We start from the raw sequence: 21,254 nt of genomic DNA, 5'->3' as shown, positions 1-21,254 counted from the left end.
TTCTATTACTTCTCTGCAGTTTCTTGTGTATCACAGGCCCCACCCAACTGTGATCACCCTACACAGCTTGCCTGCTCTAATTGGCACTGTGTTGTCCTCAACACACTCCCACCTGGAGGGCTGGGTATTCTAGCAGCCAGCCAACTTCTAGAGTGTTGTTATGCAGCATGAATGAGTAAGGTCTGATTGCCTATTGGAATGAAATTGTCATCTCAGTGTGACTCTCAGTGTTCATGGCCTGGATTATTGACCTGTACTTGTCATTTATTTGGGTTCTGAGTCAATGTGCAGTGGAGTCCCAGCCTCTTTCTGATAGCCTTGAAGTGCCTGAGCCTGCAGAGATACCTATATTTCTCAGTGTAAGGGTCACCTCAGTGCTCAGTCACTGTAGAAATAAAAATATTTCCCCATAAATATTACAACATTCGAGTGGAAATGAACCTTGGTCCCTGGACACTTTATCCCCAGTTATAACCATAGTTGTTGGATGCACCATGAACATCTTTGCCTTTTAGAAGCTGAACAAAGAAGAATGAGAATTAGGGAGGCCAATTATTTTATTTTTTAACTAGAGCAGGGGATTGAACCTGGGACTTTGGAGCCTCAGGCATGAGAGTCTCTTTGCAGAACCATTATGCTATCTACCCCAACCCTAATTTAGTTTCTTGATAATATGTCCTGCTTTGCTCTAAGTAGACACATATCTGGCAATCACACATACAGGATGAGAAGAAAATTAGAATTTGGTGTATGATTTGCTCGGTGTCCAGGATGCAGCACTACTCTTGCACCTCTCTTGTGCACCTGGGCTAGCAAAATATGTCCTGAACCCTTTTCACCTCCTCCTTGAATCCTCCAAGTGTTAGAACAGCACTAGCTATATCCTGACAGTTCTTCTTTGTCTTCTTAGAGCCACTGAAGAAGCGGTTTATAAAGGTGAATCTACGAAACCAGGCGAGAGATGGAAGACTGAAGGGAACTGAGAAGGTGAGCTTTCCCTTCCAATTAGCAGGAGAGGACTGGTCTTCCTGGGTCGTTTCTTTTCCAATCAAGTTCAGATGATCCTGACCCTACATATTGCAGAGGACAGGTACAGTATCCAGGTGGGAAGTACTGTGGGAGCGTTTCTTGCCAATTATGGCTGACTCCAGAGAACACTTTGCCCAGGAACACCTATCCTGAAGGCATCCTTGGCAGGGGTCCTTCTCCTCTAGGGCAGCCTTTCTTGGTGGGGTTAGAAGTGGTCAGTTTTGTCCAGGTGGCCTTTTAATTCATTCCTTGCTTAGTTCCTTTCCACATCAATCCTCTGACTTGCTCTGTTCCCTCTGAGCACAGATTTTCTAAAAACCTGGAACAACAGAACAACTTTGTGCAGGGGGCTGGAGGGATAGCATGATAGTTATGCAAAACATCTTTCATTCTTGAGTCACCTAAGGTCCTAGGTTCAATCCCCAACATCACCTTAAGTCTGGTAACACACACACACACACACACTCACATACACACTCACATACACACACACACACACACACACACACACACACACACACACACACAATCTTGTGCTCATTGCACACCTTGTGTCTGAGCTCATAATCTTCCTTCTGTAATTGCAGGTGGTGCGGATATCTAAATTATCGAAAGATGGTAAGTGTTCTAGTCACTCATCCTTCAGGGAAAACTGGGAAATCCCAGTAAAACAGGTCATTCTGACTATGAGACCTTTGTATGATGTTATAGGTGTGATGAACAAGGACCACCATGTCCTTTATCTTATTGGGAGAATTAATGATTTACAGTACATACAGTTGTTTATACATGTGTAAAATTTCTCAATTTTATTCAAAACACATGCCTAACCTAGATCCTGTCCCACCATCATGCCCCAGGATCTGAAAGGCTTCTCCCTAATGATTCCTTTGCTTTGGTGCAATACATCAAACACCATCCAGCTTCTGCTTTGTGTTTCCCCTTTGTGTTCTTATTTCTGGACTTTATCCATGAGTGAGTGCATCCCATATTCATCCTTTCCTTTTTGGCTCCTCACTTAATGTGATTCCTTCAAGCAATATCCATTGTGAGGTGGCTAATGGGAATTTTTCATTCTTAATAGCTGTGTACTTTTCCATTGTGTACATATACCACAGCTTTCCTACTACTTCAGCTGTTATTCGACAGCTAGATTTCTTCCAGGTGTTGACTGTTATAAATTGTGCTGCTGAGAATATAGGTTTACATAGATCTTTTTGGATGAGTGTGTTTGAATTCTTACAACATTATCTCCAGGAGAGGAATTGCTTGACTATAGGCTAGGTCCACTTCTAGTCTTCTGAGAGTTCTCCAGACTGCTCTCCACAAGGTTGGACCAATTCACATTCTTACCAGCAGTCAAGGAGGGTTTCTTTATGCCCCACAACCTCTCTAGATTTTATTTCTACCATCCATTGTGATGTATGTCATTTATGTTGGAGTGGAGTATCATCTCATTGTCTTTATTTGTATGTCTCTGACAAACAGTGACACTGAGCATTTTTTTCACATGTCTGTTGTCCTTTTGGGTTGTTTCTTTGGTGAATACTCTGTTCACATTTTGTCCTCTTTTCTTTTTTATTTTTTGGATAGGCTAATTTAGTTTTTTGTGGCTCAGTTTGGAGAGCTCTTCATATATTTTTGTTGTCATCCCTTTGTCTAATATATGGTATGTAAAGAGAGAGCTATTCTGGAAGGAGTCTGGTTTTGTTTGTTTGGTTTTTTGCTGTGTACCTTTTCAATTGATATAGTCCCATTGATTTTTTTTTTTTGTTTTTGTCTTCTTTGTAAGTGTACTTGAGTTGCTAAAGATGCCAAAAAATGTTAGATGGAGAAGAGTTCTACCTATATTTTCCTCTAAGTATTTGGTACTTTTTGGTCTGATATCCAAGACCTTGGTCCATTTGGAGTTTACCTTTTTGTGTGGTGAAATGTAGTGTTTCAGTTTCATTCTTCTACATGTTTCAAACCAAATTTTCCCAACACCATTTGTTGCAAAGATTCTCCATTTTGTATTTGAAGCCGCATTGTCAAAAATGAGATTTCTATAGGTGGGGGCACATCACCTCTTGAATACCTTCTTACAGGTATCTACAGCCATTAGTAGGAGGGGCTGTGCTCATAAAGTACATTGTTTATATATGAGCAGTTCATTATATTGAGTGATCCCTCAGCGTGAATTCATCCAGTATCACTGGAGAACACACTCATTTAGAGAAGAAAACTCTGTTTCTAAATATTGGGTTTGATTCTATGGTACAACATTATTTAATATTGAATCTCCCTCCTAGTGGCTTCTGACATTCTCTTAATGCTTGTTGAACATGACTGTAATGCAACATCACCTGAAATAAGATTTAGAGAGGAGAAAAGGGGCTGGGAACAGTCACCTGAGTGAGGCAGAGTTGTCTAGGCAGCAGGTCAGGCCCTTTGATCCCCATCCTGTGCACTTTTCACACTTCCACTCCCTGGGAGAGTCTGAATCTGAAACCAACAGCAATTCTGACATGAACGCCAGCCTTATGTGAGGCCTTGCAGAAGCTGAGTGTGGTCACCGCATCCATCAAGCATCAACCCTTGTTTTCCCCTTGGTGTTGCTTCACTCCTGCTCTGCTCCCTCCCAGTCCTGTCGGTTGAAGGGCTTTAGATGGACCCTTTGCATGTCAGCAGAAGGTCAGGCTAGGCTCCTTCTCTGCTGGGGAGCCTCTGCCTTAGCCAGTGCTGAGGAACCTAAGCAGAGAGCAGCCTCTAGGCAGAGCTAAGAGGGTTCCAATCCCCTCTTCCCGGGAAGGATTAGCATCTGTCCTGAGGGAATGTTATCAAGAACATGCATTGGGGTTTTCTCAAAGGGTCACTGACCACCATTACTGCTGTCACAGGGTCCCTGTGGTCAACCTGAAATGAGAAATGATTTGGGGGGGGAAATGGCTTACAGGGTCCTTGTTGTTATAGGGATGCAGTTTCTTATCTTCCCAGGATGCTGTCTGCACATCATTTCCACCACAAGCCCAAGAATTCTTCACCATCATGTCCTGGGTAGCTGACGCCCTCTCCTCCTACACCATCTCCACCTAGGCCAGAGATTTTTGCTCAGCAGCAATACACCTAATCCAGCCACTTTTCCTCCTTTGTTTCTCACTTCTTTCTTGACTTTTTTTTATGTACCACCTTTAAATAAGATCATCTAGTATTCATCCTTCTCCTTCTGTCTTATATGACTTACCATGACTCCTTCCAGTTCTATCCAAGATATGGACAAGGAGAAGACTTCATCATTATTCAGTTATATGTATGTGGGTTACTTCTCTTGACTACTGTAAGTAACGCAGCTGTGAACACAGGAACACATATTCCCTTTGAGTGAGTGTTTCATGTCCTCTGGATGTATGCCTAGGTGCAATATTGCTGGATCATAAAGTATTTCCATTATTTGTTTAAGCGTTCTGCTTTTGATAAAAGCTGCACTCGTATGCATTCCTACCAATAGTGCACCAGGGTTCATGTTCATTATATCAAAGTGGGTATCTTTAAAATTCCTTAAATATCATTTATCTCAAATCACATGTGCAGTCCCCCAAAATGTTCTCCCCATCTCCTTTTCCATACACAGTGGGATTCAATTTGGAGCAGTTGGTATGTCAGTGGTGTGCAGCAAAATAAATGTAATTTGAGCTAATTATGCTTAGCACAATAAATAACAACGTGAAAGAAAACTACTGGTTGGTTTTGTTCATACGTGGAATATTGAGACTTGAAAACACATAAATTTTCAAACAAATAAACAAAAAGCAAAACAAAGTCTTTAATATCCTATGTCCCTACTACTTTTTGAGGCATGTGGTGATGAACTTTGGGTAAAAGAAGGCATAGAGCTTTGCTAGAAGTTGTGGTGTGGAATAAGTCTGCTGTAATCCTATTTAGCAAATTATTTTTAAATCATTAAAAAAAGTTAAAAGATATTAAAAAATAAAATGCTTGTATTTTTGAGACAAGTTGCTCGTTTCCCCCTAACTTTGGTTTTGTGACCAGGTTATTAACTATAGTCCAGGACAAATTATAGGATTCTTAAAGCAGAATGATTTAGGGAAAGAAGGGATACATAATGCACAGCAGGTCATGGTATCCATGGATTCCAAGGTGACAAAATCAGGAGAGTGAACACTAGGCCCAGCATCGACTATCTTGAGAAGGTAGTTGGTTCAGTCTTGATGTGGATGAGGAGGAGGTGACTGGTGTGGCTGCTGTGTGCACTTAGAGATACCTCTTCATTGACTGAAGAGCAGAGTTTCCTCTTCACCAGACCTTCTTGGAAGGAAGGAGGCTCAGAAATGGCCAAGTGCGTGATTATAACTAACCACACCCCTACAGTGATCTGTTCATGACAAGCTCTCTGCATAATTTCTGAGCTGCAACAATGGGTGACTGTCACTCTGTGCTTCTAGTTCCCAATAGGTGATTGTCACTCTCTGTGCTTTTAGTTACCTTCCTGGATTCAGATGAGGACAGCAGTGGATGCAGTAGTGACAGTTTATCCCATGTTTCACTACCTGGAATGGAAGTAAGCTCACCTGCCTGTCTGGGACATACTGTTCTCTCCTTGAATTCTAGTATTAAATGAACTTAATTGTTTAAAATATGGCAGAGGATGACTGGTAGCATATAGGTTGAGCACACATGTTGCTATGTACAAGGCCCATGCTCAAACCCTTGGTCCCCACACGTATGTGGGAAATATCACAAGCAGTGAAACAGTGCTGAAGGTGTCTCTTTGTCTTTTCTTGTCTCTCTCCCTTTACTCTCAGTTTCACTGTATTACCAAATAAAGGGTGGGAGGGTATGGAACATCACTGTGGGTGTGGTGTATTCATTGTACAGGAACCAAAACTCAGTGATAACATTGGTAGCAAAAAAAATATATATATATATCAGTGTGGTATCTAGATATTTAATATGATTTTTTATTTGGAATTGAGGATATAAGATGATGACTTAAAAGTACTTTTCTCTCTTTGGGTTAAAAATAATGCCTCTCTGCTTCAGTAGATGTGAGACATCATCCCCTGGAGAAGGATCATGCATTTCCCTAGGGAGTGCACTTGCTTGGTTGGGTGCTTGTTCTCTTTGGCTTGTGACAGCCACCAAGGGAACAAACAACACAGGACACAAAATGCCCTAATGCAATGCTCACAGTGTTTTCTGTTCTGCCACTGTAGGCTCCAATCACCTCCACCACATTCAGTAAGTATTTTGAGCTGACTCTCTTGCTGAGGACAAAGTTGGTGCTTATTCATGCAGTGCACCCTTCGTGTCTTCACTCTGGAGAACCAGCTTGGCTCCGGGTCTCTGTGGGGAATTGATCTTGGGGAGGTAAGGAAATAGCAGATTTCTTGAAGAGAAATGTGATCTGTATCAATTCTTACTAACTCTATATATTCCTTATATTTGTTTACATGAGTCATAGACATTATTTTTAGTATTTATAGTTACAATTGTGAGAGTCTGAATGGGCAGAGATATAGATAGAGACCATGGAGAGGGAGATGTTGTACTTTCCCGGATTCACAATTGCTAGTGTCCTGTCTGTTCCCCTGTCCCTAGCATACTTCCACATGCTACATACAGCAGCCTCACTAACTGGCAGTGCCTCCACAACACTGCCACCTTGATGGGGGTGGGTATTCTAGCCACACTTTTGAGAGAATTTTATGAGAGGGTGAGGCCTTACCACTTAATGGAATGAAAACTGTGACCTCAGTGTGTCTCCCAATGCTGGTGTTCTGGACTAGTGGCTTTCAATTGCCATTCAGCTGGTGTTTGAGTCACTGTGAATCAGAGTTCTCTGTGACAGCCATGAAGTGCTGAAGCCATCAGAGACCCCTAAGACATACATTATAAATCAGAAGGTCATCCATGCCTGTGGTCAAGTAATCTGAGCAGAAATAGCATTTGTTCACAGATTTTTCATTAATCAAGTGAAATGCATCTAGAACCCATGAAATATTCTGGATCCTATTCCAGGAAGTAGAGGAACTTCATAGGACGAGGTGGTCAACCTTTCTCCATTTTTGGTCACTTAAGAGCTGGTGAAGGGAGCTGAGAATCAGGGAGATAGTTCAGTGTGTTGACCATATAATTGGCTTCTCTGTCTAAAGTCTTTTTATCAGGCAAACCACAAACCCCCAGGATAGGCACAACTGGAATTTAATGTTTGAGTGCATCAGTAGCCAGGTTGATATTTACTCTTGCCACTTTTGAGCAGTTTGTACAGAGGGTGTCAACATCCAAGTGTTATCCTCTTCCATATGTATCCTCCAGCTATCAAAGCCCCCCAATAACCCTGACCAGCAGCATCCATGTCTTGATAGTTATTCTGTGTCTCCTTATTGCCACTAGCTGAAGAGTTGCGACGGTTGAATCCAAGTTTCGAGACTGGTAAAGGTGAACCTCAGTTGACTACCATGGTGAGCTGCCTTTTTCATTTTCTCCTGAATTATTTCCTTTCCAGTCAAGTTCAGATGAGTTTGAAACTGCACATTGTAGATGACAGATAATAGTATCTAGGTGGGAAGTGTTGAGGCAGAATTTAATGTCAGTGATGGCTGACTCCAGAAAACTCTCTCAGTACAGGAACTCATTGTGGTGACACACCCTATGGTAGAGGTCCTTCACCATGTTGTTTTAGAGTGCTACCATACTGGACTGACTGGTCTTGAGTAGAACATCCCCAACATTATTTTTATGTAGATTTAATTTTTTAATTTTTATTTATTTATAATAGACTTAAATTTGTGCTTAATTTTTATTTTAAAATTTTATTTATAAAAATGAAACACTGACAAAAAGGGTACAACTCCACACAATTCCCATCATCAGATCTCTGAATCACACCAGCTCCCTGGATAGCTTTCCTATTCTGTATCCCTCTGGGAGTATGGACTCAGGCTCATTATGCGGTGCAGAAGGTGGAAGGTCTGGCTTCTATAATTGCTTCCCCACAGAACAGGTGGATCCATACACGCTGCCTGTCTCTCTCTTTCCTAGTGGGGTGGAGCTCTGGGAAAACAGGGCTCCAGGACACACTGTTGCGGTCATCTGCCCAGGGGAGTCCAGTTGGCATCATGTTAGCATTTTGAATCTGGTGGCTGAAAGAGTAATTAACATATAAAGCCAAACAAATTGTTGACTTATCATGAACCTATAGGCTGGAATAATGCAGATGAAGATTTTGCAGGGGTCGTGGGTGGTGTTTCCATTGGTAGATTAGTTAGGAGTCCTGTTTTTTATTTTATAGTTATAATCCAAAGGGCTTATGCCTATACTAGATTTCTTTCTTTTTTCTTTCTCTTTTTTTCTTCTGAGCCTGACATCTGATATGCAGGTGGATTAAAGTTATTGTCCAGGGAGATGATGTCATGGCTGTAAAAAGGACCAGAAAGCTGGATCAGGGAAGAGAGTAGCTCCCAAATATGGGAAAGTTGTATAAATATTTTTTACTGCAAATCTCATCAATTTTATCCGATCTGGGGCTCATATTCAACTTAGGAGCCTTGTGACCTCTGCATTCCTATAGATCTAAGCTCACATTGTGGTCATGAGTAGGAATGTTACAAGCTGCCCCAAATGCATGATCCATCTTCTTCAGGGGGAAGACAGAGTATGTCATCCAGCCTCCCTTCAGAGGATGGAACATTCTCTGCCACTGTTGATCCAAGTTGAGGGCAAGGTTCTATGGGGGCCCACAGAGGGGTCTGTTGTGTTATTCCTGATCGAGATAACTGGTAACAATGGAGAGAGGGATTTATTTGAGGTCAAGGCCCATCATATCTGTTTGGGAAGCTTAGGACTCCCCAACTAGGGCCCCAGTTGATGGCATCTCCAAATTTTATCCCCCACAAGCATGGGGGGGATTTTCACAGACAGTGAAACAGTGTACAAGGTGTCTCTTTGTCTCAACCTGTATTTTTCCCTTTACTCTTAGTTTCAGTCTATCTCACCAAATGAAGGTTGGGGGAATGGAATATCATTATGACTTTACTTGCACTACTAACCAGTGATAACCCTGGTAGCCAAAAAACTGTGTGGTGTATATAAGTTTACTATTTTTATTTGTATTTGGAATTGGAGGATATAATATGATGACTTAAAAGTATTTTTGTCTCTTTGGATTAAAGTAATGTCTCACTGCTTCAGTAGATGTGAGACATCATCCCCTGGAGAAAGATGATGCATTTCCCTAGGGAGTGCTTTTGCTTGGTTGGGCCCTTGTTCCCTTTGGCTTGTGACAGCCACCTAGGGAACAAACACACAGGACACAAAATGCCCTAATGCTCACAGTGTTTTCTCTTCTGCCATCGCAGGCTCCATTCTTCTCCACCCGAAATGGTAAGTATTCTGGGATGACTCTCTTGCTGAGGACAAAGTTGGTGCTTATTCATGCAGTGCACCCTTGGTGTCTTCACTCTGGAGAACCAGCTTGGCTCTGGGTCTCTGTGGGGAATTGATCTTGGGGAGGTAAGGAAGTAGCAGATTTCTTGATGAGAAATGTAGTCTGTGTCAATTTTTACTAACTCTATATATTCCTTATATTTGTTTACATGAGTCATAGACATTATTTTTAGTATTTATAGTTACAATTGTGAGAGTCTGAATGGGCAGAGATATAGATAGAGACCATGGAGAGGGAGATGTTGTACTTTCCCGGATTCACAATTGCTAGTGTCCTGTCTGTTCCCCTGTCCCTAGCATACTTCCACATGCTACATACAGCAGCCTCACTAACTGGCAGTGCCTCCACAACACTGCCACCTTGATGGGGGTGGGTATTCTAGCCACACTTTTGAGAGAATTTTATGAGAGGGTGAGGCCTTACCACTTAATGGAATGAAAACTGTGACCTCAGTGTGTCTCCCAATGCTGGTGTTCTGGACTAGTGGCTTTCAATTGCCATTCAGCTGGTGTTTGAGTCACTGTGAATCAGAGTTCTCTGTGACAGCCATGAAGTGCTGAAGCCATCAGAGACCCCTAAGACATACATTATAAATCAGAAGGTCATTCATGCCTGTGGTCAAGTAATCTGAGCAGAAATAGCATTTGTTCACAGATTTTTCATTAATCAAGTGAAATGCATCTAGAACCCATGAAATATTCTGGATCCTATTCCAGGAAGTAGAGGAACTTCATAGGACAAGGTGGTCAACCTCTCTCCATTTTTGGTCACTTAAGAGCTGGTGAAGGGAGCTGAGAATCAGGGAGATAGTTCAGTGTGTTTACCATATAATTGGCTTCTCTGTCTAAAGTCTTTTTATCAGGCAAACCACAAACCCCCAGGATAGGCACAACTGGAATTTAATGTTTGAGTGCATCAGTAGCCAGGTTGATATTTACTCTTGCCACTTTTGAGCAGTTTGTACAGAGGGTGTCAACACCCAAGTTTTATCCTCTCCCATATGTATCCTCCAGCCATCAAAGCCCCCAATAACCCTGACCAGCAGCATCCATGTCTTGACAGTTATTCTTTGTCTTCTTATTGCCACTAGATGTACAGTTCAGAAGGCTGAATCCCAGTCTTGAGAGTGGTGTAGGTGGACCTCAGCAGATTGACATGGTGAGCAGCTTTTTTTTTTTCATTTTCTCCTGAATTATTTCCTTTCCAGTCAAGTTCAGATGAGTTTGAAACTGCACATTGTAGATGACAGATAATAGTATCTAGGTGGGAAGTGTTGAGGCAGAATTTAATGTCAGTGATGGCTGACTCCAGAAAACTCTCTCAGTACAGGAACTCATTGTGGTGACTCACCCTATGGTAGAGGTCCTTCACCATGTTGTTTTAGAGTGCTACCATGCTGGACTGACTGGTCTTGAGTAGAACATCCCCAAAATTATTTTTATGGAGAATTATTTTTTTTACTTTTTTATTTATTTATAATAGACTTAAATTTTTGCTCAATTATTGTTTTAAAACTTTTACTTATAAAAATGAAATACTGAAAACATAATAGGATAAAAGGTGTACAACTCCACACAATTCCCATAACCAGAACTCTGAATCACATCCCCTCCCCTGATAGATTTCCTCTTCTTCATCCCTCTGGGTGTATGGACTCAGGCTCATGGGGTGCAGAAGGTGGAATTCTGGCTTCTATAATTGCTTCCCCACAGAACATGGGCATTGGCAGGTGGATACATACTCCTTGCCTGTCTTTCTCTTTCTCTAGTGGGGTGGGACATATTGTTAGTGTCATCTGCCCAAAGAAGTCCATTTGGCACCATGTTAGCATCTTGAACCCATGGCTGAAAGAATAATTAACATATAAAGTCAAACAAATTGTTGACTTATCATGAACCTAAAGGTTGGAATAGTGCAGATGAAGATTTTGCAGGAAGAAGGGGTGGGGTTTTGATTGGTAGATAGTTATTATTCCTGTTTTAGTTATATTCCAAAGGACTTATGACTATACTAGGTTTTTAAATTTTTTTTTTCTGAGCCTGACTTCTGATATGCAGGTGGATTCAAGTTATTGTGTGGGGAGATGATGTCATGGTTGTAAAAAGGACCAGAAAGTTGAATCAGGGAGACAGTAGCTTCCAATTATGTAAATCTCATCAATTTAGCCCATATTCAACTTAGGAGCCTTGTGACCTCTGCATTCCTATAGACCTAAACTCACATTCTGTGGTCATGAGTAGGAATGTTCCAAGCTGCACCAAATGCAGGATCAAAACTTCCTCAGGGGGAAGACAGAGTATATCATCTAGCCACCCTTCAGAGGATGGACCATTCTCTGCCATTGTTGATCCAAGTTGAGGGCAAGGTTCTATGGGGGCCCACAGAGAGGTCTATTGTATTGTTCCTGATCGAGATAACTGGTAACAATGGAGAGAGGGATTTATTCGAGGTCAAGGCCCATCATATCTGGGAAGCTTAGGACTCCCCAACTAGGGCCCCAGCTGATGGCATCTCCAAATTATATCCCCCACAAGCATGGGGGGAATATTACAAACAGTGAAACAGTGTACAAGGTGTCTCTTTGTCTCAACCTGTATTTTTCCCTTTACTCTCAGTTTCAGTCTATCTCACCAAATGAAGGTTGGGGGAATGGAATATCATTATGACTTTACTTGCACTACAAACCAGTGATAACCCTGGTAGCCAAAACCTGTGTGGTTTATAGATGTTTATTATTTTTATTGTATTAGGAATTCGAGGATATAATATGATGACTTGAAAGTACTTTTCTCTCTTTGGATTAAAGTAATGTCTCACAGCTTCAGTAGATGTGAGACATCATCCCCTGGAGAAAGATCATGCATTTCCCTAGGGAGTGCTTTTGCTTGGTTGGGCCCTTGTTCCCTTTGGCTTGTGACAGCCACCAAGGGAACAAACACACAGGACACAAAATGCCCTAATGCTCACAGTGTTTTCTGTTCTGCCATTGCAGGCTCCATTCATCTCCACCCGAAATGGTAAGTATTCTGGGCTGACTCTCTTGCTGACGACAAAGTTGGTGCTTATTCATGCAGTGCACCCTTGGTGTCTTCACTCTGGAGAACCAGCTTGGCTCCAGGTCTCTATGGGGAATTGATCTTGGGGAGGTAAGGAAATAGCAAATTTCTTGATGAGAAATGTGGTCTGTATGTGTTATTTCTTACTAACTCTATATTCTTTATATTTGTTTACATTAGGCTTAGACATTATTTTTAGTATTTATAGTTGTTACAAGTGTGAGAGTCTGAGTAGGTAGAAATATAGATAGAGACCATGGAGAGGGAGTGAGAGGGATATTTTGTACTTTCACAGATTCACAATTGCTAGTATCCTGTCTGTTCTCCTGTCCCCAGCATACTTCCACCCACTACACACAGCAGCCTGGATCGGGTGGGTATTCTAGCTATACTTTTGTACTACACTTTTTTTTGAGAGGATGTTATGCATGGGTGAGATGTGACCACCCATTCATGAAAAATGTGACCTCATTGTGTCTCCCACTGTTGGTGTTCTGGACTAGTGGCCTTCACTTGTCATTCAGCTGGCTTTTGAGTCACTGTGCATCAGAGTTCCAACCTCCATGTGACAGCCATGAAGTGCTGGAGCCAGCAGAGACCCCTAAGACATACATTATAAATCAGAAGGTCATGCCTGTGGTCAAGTAATCTGAGTAGAAATTGGAGAGCTGTGGAAGGAAGCTGAGCATCAGAAAGATAGTTCAGTATGTTCTTCATATGAGTGACTTCTTTGTCTAAAGTCTTTTTTAAAAAAAAATATTCCCTTTTGTAGCCCTTTTTAATGTTGTGGTTTTTGGGTTTAATGTAGTTATTGTTGGATAGGACAGAGAGAAATGGAGACAGGAGGGAAAGGCTGAATGGTAGGATGAAAGATAGATACCTGCAGACCTATCTCACTGCCTGTGAAGTGAACCCCATACAGATGGGGACCCAGGGGGTTGAAATGGGATCCTACACCATTCTGGGTCCTTTTTACCACATGTGCTTTACCCGTTACTGCCTGACCCCCTAAATAAAATCTTCTTCTAATCAGGCAAACCACAAAACCTAGGATAGACAGTACTGGAATTTGTCTGGGTGTGTCAGTAGCCAGGTTGATATTTACTCTTGTCACAGCTCTTTTGAGAAGTTGGTACAGAGGGTGTCAACACCAAGTTTTCACCCCTCCCACATGAATCCTCCAGCCATCAAAGCCCCCAATAATCCTGAGCAGCAGCAGCCATGTCCTGACAGTTGCTCTGTGTCTTCGTATTTCCACCAGATGAACAAGTCAGAAGGATGAATATACATTTGGAGACTGGTGAGGGTGGACCTCAACGGACTGAGGTGAGTTGCCTTTTTCACTGGGGGAAGTCTTTTCTCCTGTTAATTTCCTTTCTAGTCAACACTGCACATTGTCCATGACAGATAACAATATCTAGGTGGGAGTGTTGTGGGAGAATTCCATGTCAGTGATGGCTGATTCCAGAAAACTCTCTCAGAACAGAAACACCAATTGTGGTGACACATCCTATGGGAGGGGTCCCTCTTTCCATGTCAGACTTTCCTCCTTTGGTTATGAATGTTTTCATGCTAATCTAACTGGCCTTGAATCACACATAACCAGAGTGCACATGTATTCTAGTTTGCTTTTGGTCTATGATTATACAGTAATCTCCTATATGGTTTCCTAACCAACCTGAAAACAGAATTCTTATGCACACTGCATTCCTTTTGTTGAGGCTCACAGTCTTCTTTTTGTTGTTACAGGTGGCATCATCATCATCCTCCAGTGATGGTAAGTGTCCTGCAGCCACTACCTTTCATGGTAAACTTAGTGTCATTAATCTAGAGACTCATTCTGACTGAGATCTTTGAATCATGTTAGAGATCTGAGGAAAACAACCATCCATCATTTCTGTTTGCAAAAAAAAAAGCCTATGTAACTTTAAGAAAGTGGTTTCACTACTAGTGTTGTCACTACTAGTGTGCTGACCTGCTTGACTTTGAGGGTCCATGTGTGGTGGTGAGAATAACTGTTTTTTTATGTTTTTAATTTTTAAAATAATTATTCCCTTTTGTTGACCTTGTTGTTTTATTATTGTAGTTATTATTGTTGTTGATTATGTCATCATTGTTGGATAGGACAGAGAGAAATGGAGAGAGATGGGGAAGGCAGAGAAGGAGAGAGAAAGATAGATACCTAAAGACCTGCTTCATAGCTTGTGAAGCGATTCCCCTGAAAGTGGGGAGCTGGGGGTTGAACTGTGATCCTTAAGCAGGTCCTTGCACTTGGCACCACCTGCGCTTATCCCACTGCACTACTGCCCAACTCCAGTGGGAATAATTGTATGTATGTGTGCCCCAATGACTACTAGAGCCTATTACTACAATTCCAATGTTACCTTCCTTAATAAGTTATTCCATCATTATTGTGGGGGTACATATATGTGTGGACATTGAGTGAAGTGTAGAATTAAATATCTCATTCAAAGGAATGATTCATGAGACACAAAGGAGGTATCAAGGACAGCAAGTCCATGGTGGCATGGGTCCTAATGAGTAAAGGTCATGGTGGCAGAAATGTCCTCATGCCCTGGGCCCAGCACTGAGGCTCTTAGGATGGACACTATGACCTCTCTGAGTAAAGATGAGGCAGGAGCTGTTTTCTTCCATGGCTCCTGAGATCACTGCAGGGACATCTTCCTCAAAGATGGATACAGGAGTTTCCTTTACACTCATCATCATCTCCATTAACTCTATGATTAACCAAGTCTTTCCTCAAAGATGCAGAGGTGAGGGGCTGGAATTATAGTCATGTCTCCCTTCCTCCATATAGCCCTCCAGGACATGGACATCAGAAATGAAGAAGGGTGGTAGACAGGAAAATAGGCTCCCAAATATATTTTCCTTTGTGTCATTCCAGTGCTACTTTCTTTTGGCACCTCCTCCTAGAAGTGCCCTGAGAATGAGTCCTTGTCTACACCTGTTGAGCCATGTTTTCTGTCCCAGAAATAAAGTTACATAAATGAAATGTCTTATCCACATGGTTAGGGCACTTGTAGAATATTCTTGTGGCAGATGAGTTGAGTGTGGCATGGAGAGTGAGTCGAACAAACTGTGTGGGATTTTTTTTAATTAGCGATTTAATAATGACTGACAATATTGTAGGATAAGAGGGTTACACAATTCCATGCAATTCCCACCACCAGAGTTCCATATCCCATCCCCTCCATTGGAACCTTTCCTATTCTTTATCCCTCTGGGAGTACGTGCGAAAGACCTTTATATGGGATACAGAAGGTGGGAAGGCTGGCTTCTGTAATTGCTTCTCCACTGGACATGGATGTTGGCAGGTCAGTCCATACCCCCAGCCCATTTCTATCTTTCCTTAGTGGGACAGGGCTCTGGGAAGGTGGAGTTCTAGGACACATTGGTGAGGATGTCTGCCTAGGAAAGTCAGGTTGGTGAAATGGTAGCATTTGCAACTTGGTGGCTGAAAAGCATTAAAATATAAAGCAGGATAAAATGTTTAGTAGGTTGGGGTCTTCATGTTGGAAGAAGCCAGGAAGTCCAATTTAGCTATATTCTGATGGTCCAGTGACTTGAGTAATTTTTGCCTAAGCAGGACAACTGATTTACAGGTGGGGCAAAAAGTATTATCTGTCTGGTTGGGGATTATTTTAGAGCTAAGTAGGTCTTTGCTATCTTACCTGTGCCTGAGAATAGCAGAAGTTGAGCATTAGGTGGCTGGTCCCTGTGTTCTCTCAATCTGGATGCTCCTAGGCACTGATACTATGTGTGAGCACAGCAAGGGCAGCAGTGTATCTTCCTCATCTCTCCCCAGCTGTGCTTACCTGCACATCCCAGTACATGTTTGATGAACACACCCCTGAGTTAAAACTACTTCTGTGTGGTGTTCCCTCCTCTGTTTGTCAGTGTGTCAGGTCCCACACAGAGCTGGGCCCACCCTAGCTATCACCCAGCTGAGGCTGACAGGGTGATGTCCTGAATATGTGAGTGTCCCTCTGCTCTCAGACCAGTGGCCTGACCATGTCCAGAGCATGTGTGCTGTGACCACCCCTCTCTGCACATAAGTAGACTACTAGCCTCTTCACTGGCCATAGACCTTGATGTTCTATTTTTTTTCTAGAAATAGAGTCTTTGGCATGTGTCCTGGTGTGGCATGATCATAGCAGGTTATCAGTCTGCTCTACAGGAGAGTCATGAAGGGGAGTTTATGTCTTCGGCTTAGCTGATCACTACATCTCTGCTTTCTAGTGTAGCAATTGCTTCCTCATGCTCTTAATGAATTACTGAATTGAAGTATCAAGTGACCTAAACTAACCATCACATTTCCCATTACACATTCACATTTCAAGTAATACAGGGTGTAATACATATAAAATCTCTATATGTATGTGTACTATGTGTGGCACCGAACTTGCTAAATGTTACATATTGACAACAAACACAAATAATTATTTCCATCCTCATTGTGTGTTATCTTGGAAAGCACCATTGAACACATATCCTGCTCATTGAAATCCTGTAACTCAAGGGTAGCCATAGAGTTGGAATTCCAGGTGACACATTTGGAGATGAGAGCCTTCATATTCCAGTGGGAAGGAGGGTCATAAGAAGTGGAGGGGGTGATTTCTTACCCTTTCTCAGATGTGATCCATGAATTACAGAAGGGCTCTCATCCATCATTACAGAAACAGTCTGAGAATCTGGGGTGATTCTGTGTGAATCAACATGGTTTTAGCTAGAGTAGAGACAGAGTCCACTCCAGTAACCATCCTATTCATGTTTGTGTTTCCAAAGGTTTGGCTTTGGAGAGTTCAGATGATGAAAGCCTCCATGACTGAGAGACTCCAGGTAGGAACAACAATTGAGGGTGGTTCCATTTCCATGGGGGAGGGCACTGAGTGTCATGTGCTAGTTAGAGACTCATTGTGGGAGCTGTGACTTTAGAGAGATAAATTGAAGATGTGTGAAGTGTTTTTCTGCTTATCCCATTGTAGTCATTTAAGAGAAAGTAGAATTCTGCATCTGAGCATTGAGAGTACTACATTTGAAATCATATTTCCTTTTTTTTTTTTTTTTGGTAACTATTTGTGATGTTTCCAAGAAGGTCACAGTCCTATTTACTTCACAACAGCCAAGGCCCAGGGTCTCTGCAATTGGTGGAGAGAGGGATCTGTTAGAGGTCTAGGCCTATCATATTTGTCTGGGAAACCCAGGATTCCCTGACTAGGGCTCCAGATGATGCAGTGGCCTGGTAGTGACAGTCTCTTGCCCTTATCCAGCTTTTGTAGTGCTTACATTATCTGACAGGCTTAGACTTAGAGTTGATTGAGGGAAGTGAAATAGGAAGTAGGTGAGTGTATCTAGGTCTAAGAAAATATTTTATCTTTTTCAAGATCTTAAGGCTACCGAGGAAGAAGTGATACTTGTTCACGCTCTGGAGGCAGACCCTTATATCATTCTAACTCAGATATCTGGAGACACCACTTGGTACTGCGTGATTCACATAAAGAATGCTTTTTTTTTTTTTTTTTTTTTACTGTGCCTTTAGATCCAGAGAGCTGATTTATTTTTGCCTTTGATTGGGAGGATGATATACAAGACAGCACCAGCAATTAACCTGTTGCCCAGGGTTTAGAGATAGCCCTCATTGTTTTGCCAGAACTCTAGAAATGGATCTCACACAGATCTGGCTAGAGGGGGCCTTTATAGATGATCTTATTTGTAATTTATCTCAAGAGGACTCCATTAATAACATTATAAAGTCTCTTATAGGAAAAAGGAGTTGGGGATAGACAGATTACAGACTATTAGAGGGATTCCTAAGCCCCAAATCAAGGCCGAACAGCATAGTTTCCTTGGTCTCACAGGGTTCAGCCATTTCTGGACACCCAGTTATGGAGTCATGACCAGGCAATGAATCCCCACCTTGGGGGCCTCCTGAGTCAGAGGCTTTTACAGAGTTAAAGCAAACTCTCCTCAGTGGCCCTACCTTGGGAATTTGCAGCTTATTTATATGTTGCTGATAAGTATGGCCTAGCTGTAGGAATATATGTTCAGATATTAGGCTCTGAGAAGCATCCTGTTGCCTGTTTTTTTCAGACAGTTAGATGGTACTGTGCAAAGATGGCTAGCTGCCTGAGGGCTCTGGCAGCCACAGCACTCCTGACAGCAGAAACATCCAGAATCTCACTGGGCCAACAGCTTGAGGTTTTTCCTCCATTCTAGGTCTGTAGTTTGATAGATTCAGAGATATTTATGGATAACTGATACTTGCATAACTATTAGGCTATCTTCCTATGCCACCTTCCCTCCCCCCTCCGCTGTCATAGCTCTCTCTTAAAGTTTGTAATGGGTTAAACCTTGCTACTTTACTACCAGCTCCTCGAATTTTAGGACATAAGTGTACACATATAATTGCTCATACTTATGCCAGCAGGCAAGACTTAACTGTCAGACCCAGAACATATATGGTTCACAGATTGCAGTAGCTACATAGTCAGTGGTGAAAGGAAGGCTATGGTTTCCTCAACTGAACTTATACTCAGGTCCTCTTGGAACCTCAACCCAGAAGGCTGAGCTTATAGCATTAAATAGGGCACTTAGCCCAGGAGAGGACTGTTGCCTAAACATATATACTGACCCCGAACTATTCCTTTATGCTAGTCATACCTCCACAGCTATATGGAAAGAATTTAGAAGGCTGACAGGGAAATATTCTGATTAAATATGATGAGGAGATTTTAAAATTACTACATATAGTCCACTTACCCCAGAAAGTACCTATCACACACTGCTGGGGACACCATCAAAATGGTGTAAGTGTGGTCTGTAATGGAAATCACAGAGAAGGTTCAGAGACCAAGCAGGCAGCCACTAGGACTCTACCTTTGGCACTAGATTTAATTCCTAGCCTAAATCTAGATACTCAGCCTCAGTATTTCACAGAAAATGATGGTTGGGCTCAAGAAAATGGAGGAACCAGAGTTGCTGGATGGTGCTTGGTAAATGATCAATATTTTCTTCCCAAAGCTAATCAATTAGTGGAAGATAATCAAACACATGCATGATTTATTCCATTAGGGGGAAAAGTCATTCTTATGGCCTCTCAGCACTTGTTCACAGGCCCTGGACCAACTTCTCTTGGTCCGGCAAGTTTTCCAGGCATACCCCACTTTTTCTTATAGTACCTCTGGAGGCCTTAAACTTAATCTAGTAAAGCCAGTTCAGAGAAAGGGAGCAGATCCTGAGGTAGATTGTCAACTGGACTTTGTCCATATGTCTCCCTGAGGAGGGGGTACAAAGTTCTATTGGTATTAGTAGACACTTGCATGGAACAGGTCCAAGCTTTCCTAGCCTGGAAAGAGAGGGCAACTAAAGTTGCCACGGTTTTATTAAAAGATATTTTTCTTTTTTTTAATTTTTAAAATTTTTGAATTTTTAAAAAATTTTTATTTCCCTATCATTGCCCTTGTTTAACATTGTTACTTGTTATTGATGTCGTTTTTGTTGGATAGGACAGAGAGAAGTGGAGAGAGGAGGGGAAGACAGAGATGGGGAGAGAAAGACACTTGCAGACCGGCTTTACAGCTTGTGAAGCGACTCCCCTGCAGGTGGGGAGCTGGGGGCTAGAACCGGGATCCTTACGCTGGTCCTTGTGCTTTGCGCCATGTGAGCTTAACCCACTGTGCCACTGCTTGACTCCCTAAAAGGAATTGTTCTTAGTTCTGGATTTCCTGGGAGGTTACAGATGACAGTTGTCCATCATTACAGCCCAGGTCACTCAGGGAGTAGCCAAAGCCATAGGAATTAAATACTATTTACATATAGGGTGGCAGTGACAGTCATCAGGCAAAGTAGAAAGCAAGAATAGGACTTTAAAACCCCATCTGGCTAAGTTACGCCAGGAGACACAGGGTAAATGGCTTGCTTGACTACCTGTATCTCTTCTTAGGATTCATAATTTGCCTCACCTAAGGATGACTTGTAGCCCATTTGAGATGGTTTATGGTAGGGCATTCTTGAATATAGATTTGATAGTAGACCCTGAAACAGTAGCAATGACTAAACAGAGCTCCAGTGCCTCTTGCACAAATGGGGAAAAGTACCTCAAGAAGGGAAAGATCCTGGTTCTCTAATTGTTCATCTTGGCCAACAGGCTTTGATCAAGTTCTGGCCTAAAGGACATCCTTAAAAGGAAAAATATCGTTGAACTCCCAAGTGGCAAGATCCTTTCACAGTGATTCTTTCTACCTCCACTGCAGTGAATGTCCTGGGGATCGACAACTGGATCCACATCTCCAGAGTGAAGCTGCCTCCTATTTGCACACAAGCTGCTCCTGAGACATCAGCTAGGACAGTCTCCACTCAATGTCCTACAAATATGACTTAATACACTATAGAACCCCTGGAAGGACTTTTTTTTTCTTTAAATAAGATAAGACAAAGACTATATGAGTACTGACACTGTATTGCCACTAGTGCTTTAAATCCTGGGTTGCTCCTCTATTCCCTTCTTTGCTTTACTGTGGGGATGTCTTCTAGCATTGATCTCTATTGATCTTGGTGATTAGTCTCACTTTTCACATCTGCTCTGTTGGGATGGGTCCCAGTGGCTGGGTATTTTGTTCTCGTGGGATTCTGAAGACCATGGGAAGCCATTCTCTGTATCTCAGACTATCTATGAGACACATTTATGCTAACTCTAGTCATGA

General features: G+C 42.1%; 1 protein-coding gene across 5 annotated transcripts in view; it reads left to right on the top strand.

Annotated features, from left to right (window-relative positions):
- LOC132536399 (uncharacterized) overlaps positions 1-20,990 on the top strand; it is a 53,614-nt gene extending 32,624 nt beyond the window's left edge. The window contains exons 9-20 of one of the 5 annotated variants that reach the window (XM_060184191.1): positions 911-984; positions 1,617-1,647; positions 5,508-5,587; positions 6,243-6,267; positions 7,423-7,490; positions 9,387-9,411; positions 10,566-10,633; positions 12,468-12,492; positions 13,793-13,857; positions 14,281-14,308; positions 17,338-17,391; positions 20,699-20,990. In XM_060184191.1, the coding sequence (XP_060040174.1) occupies positions 911-984; positions 1,617-1,647; positions 5,508-5,587; positions 6,243-6,267; positions 7,423-7,490; positions 9,387-9,411; positions 10,566-10,633; positions 12,468-12,492; positions 13,793-13,857; positions 14,281-14,308; positions 17,338-17,381 (533 nt within the window). In that variant the 3' untranslated portion in view covers positions 17,382-17,391; positions 20,699-20,990. Of the gene's footprint in view, positions 1-910; positions 985-1,616; positions 1,648-5,507; positions 5,588-6,242; positions 6,268-7,422; positions 7,491-9,386; positions 9,412-10,565; positions 10,634-12,467; positions 12,622-13,792; positions 15,637-17,337; positions 17,392-18,646; positions 18,916-20,698 lie in introns of those variants that run through there. The other 4 variants (XM_060184193.1, XR_009547993.1, XM_060184190.1 and 1 more) reach the window with 4 other exon arrangements.
- The last annotated feature ends 264 nt before the right edge of the window (positions 20,991-21,254 follow it).

Source organism: Erinaceus europaeus, unplaced genomic scaffold (assembly GCF_950295315.1).
Source record: "Erinaceus europaeus unplaced genomic scaffold, mEriEur2.1 scaffold_304, whole genome shotgun sequence".
Classification (NCBI taxonomy): Eukaryota; Metazoa; Chordata; class Mammalia; order Eulipotyphla; family Erinaceidae; genus Erinaceus; species Erinaceus europaeus.
This window is presented reverse-complemented; position numbering and strand designations above follow the sequence as displayed.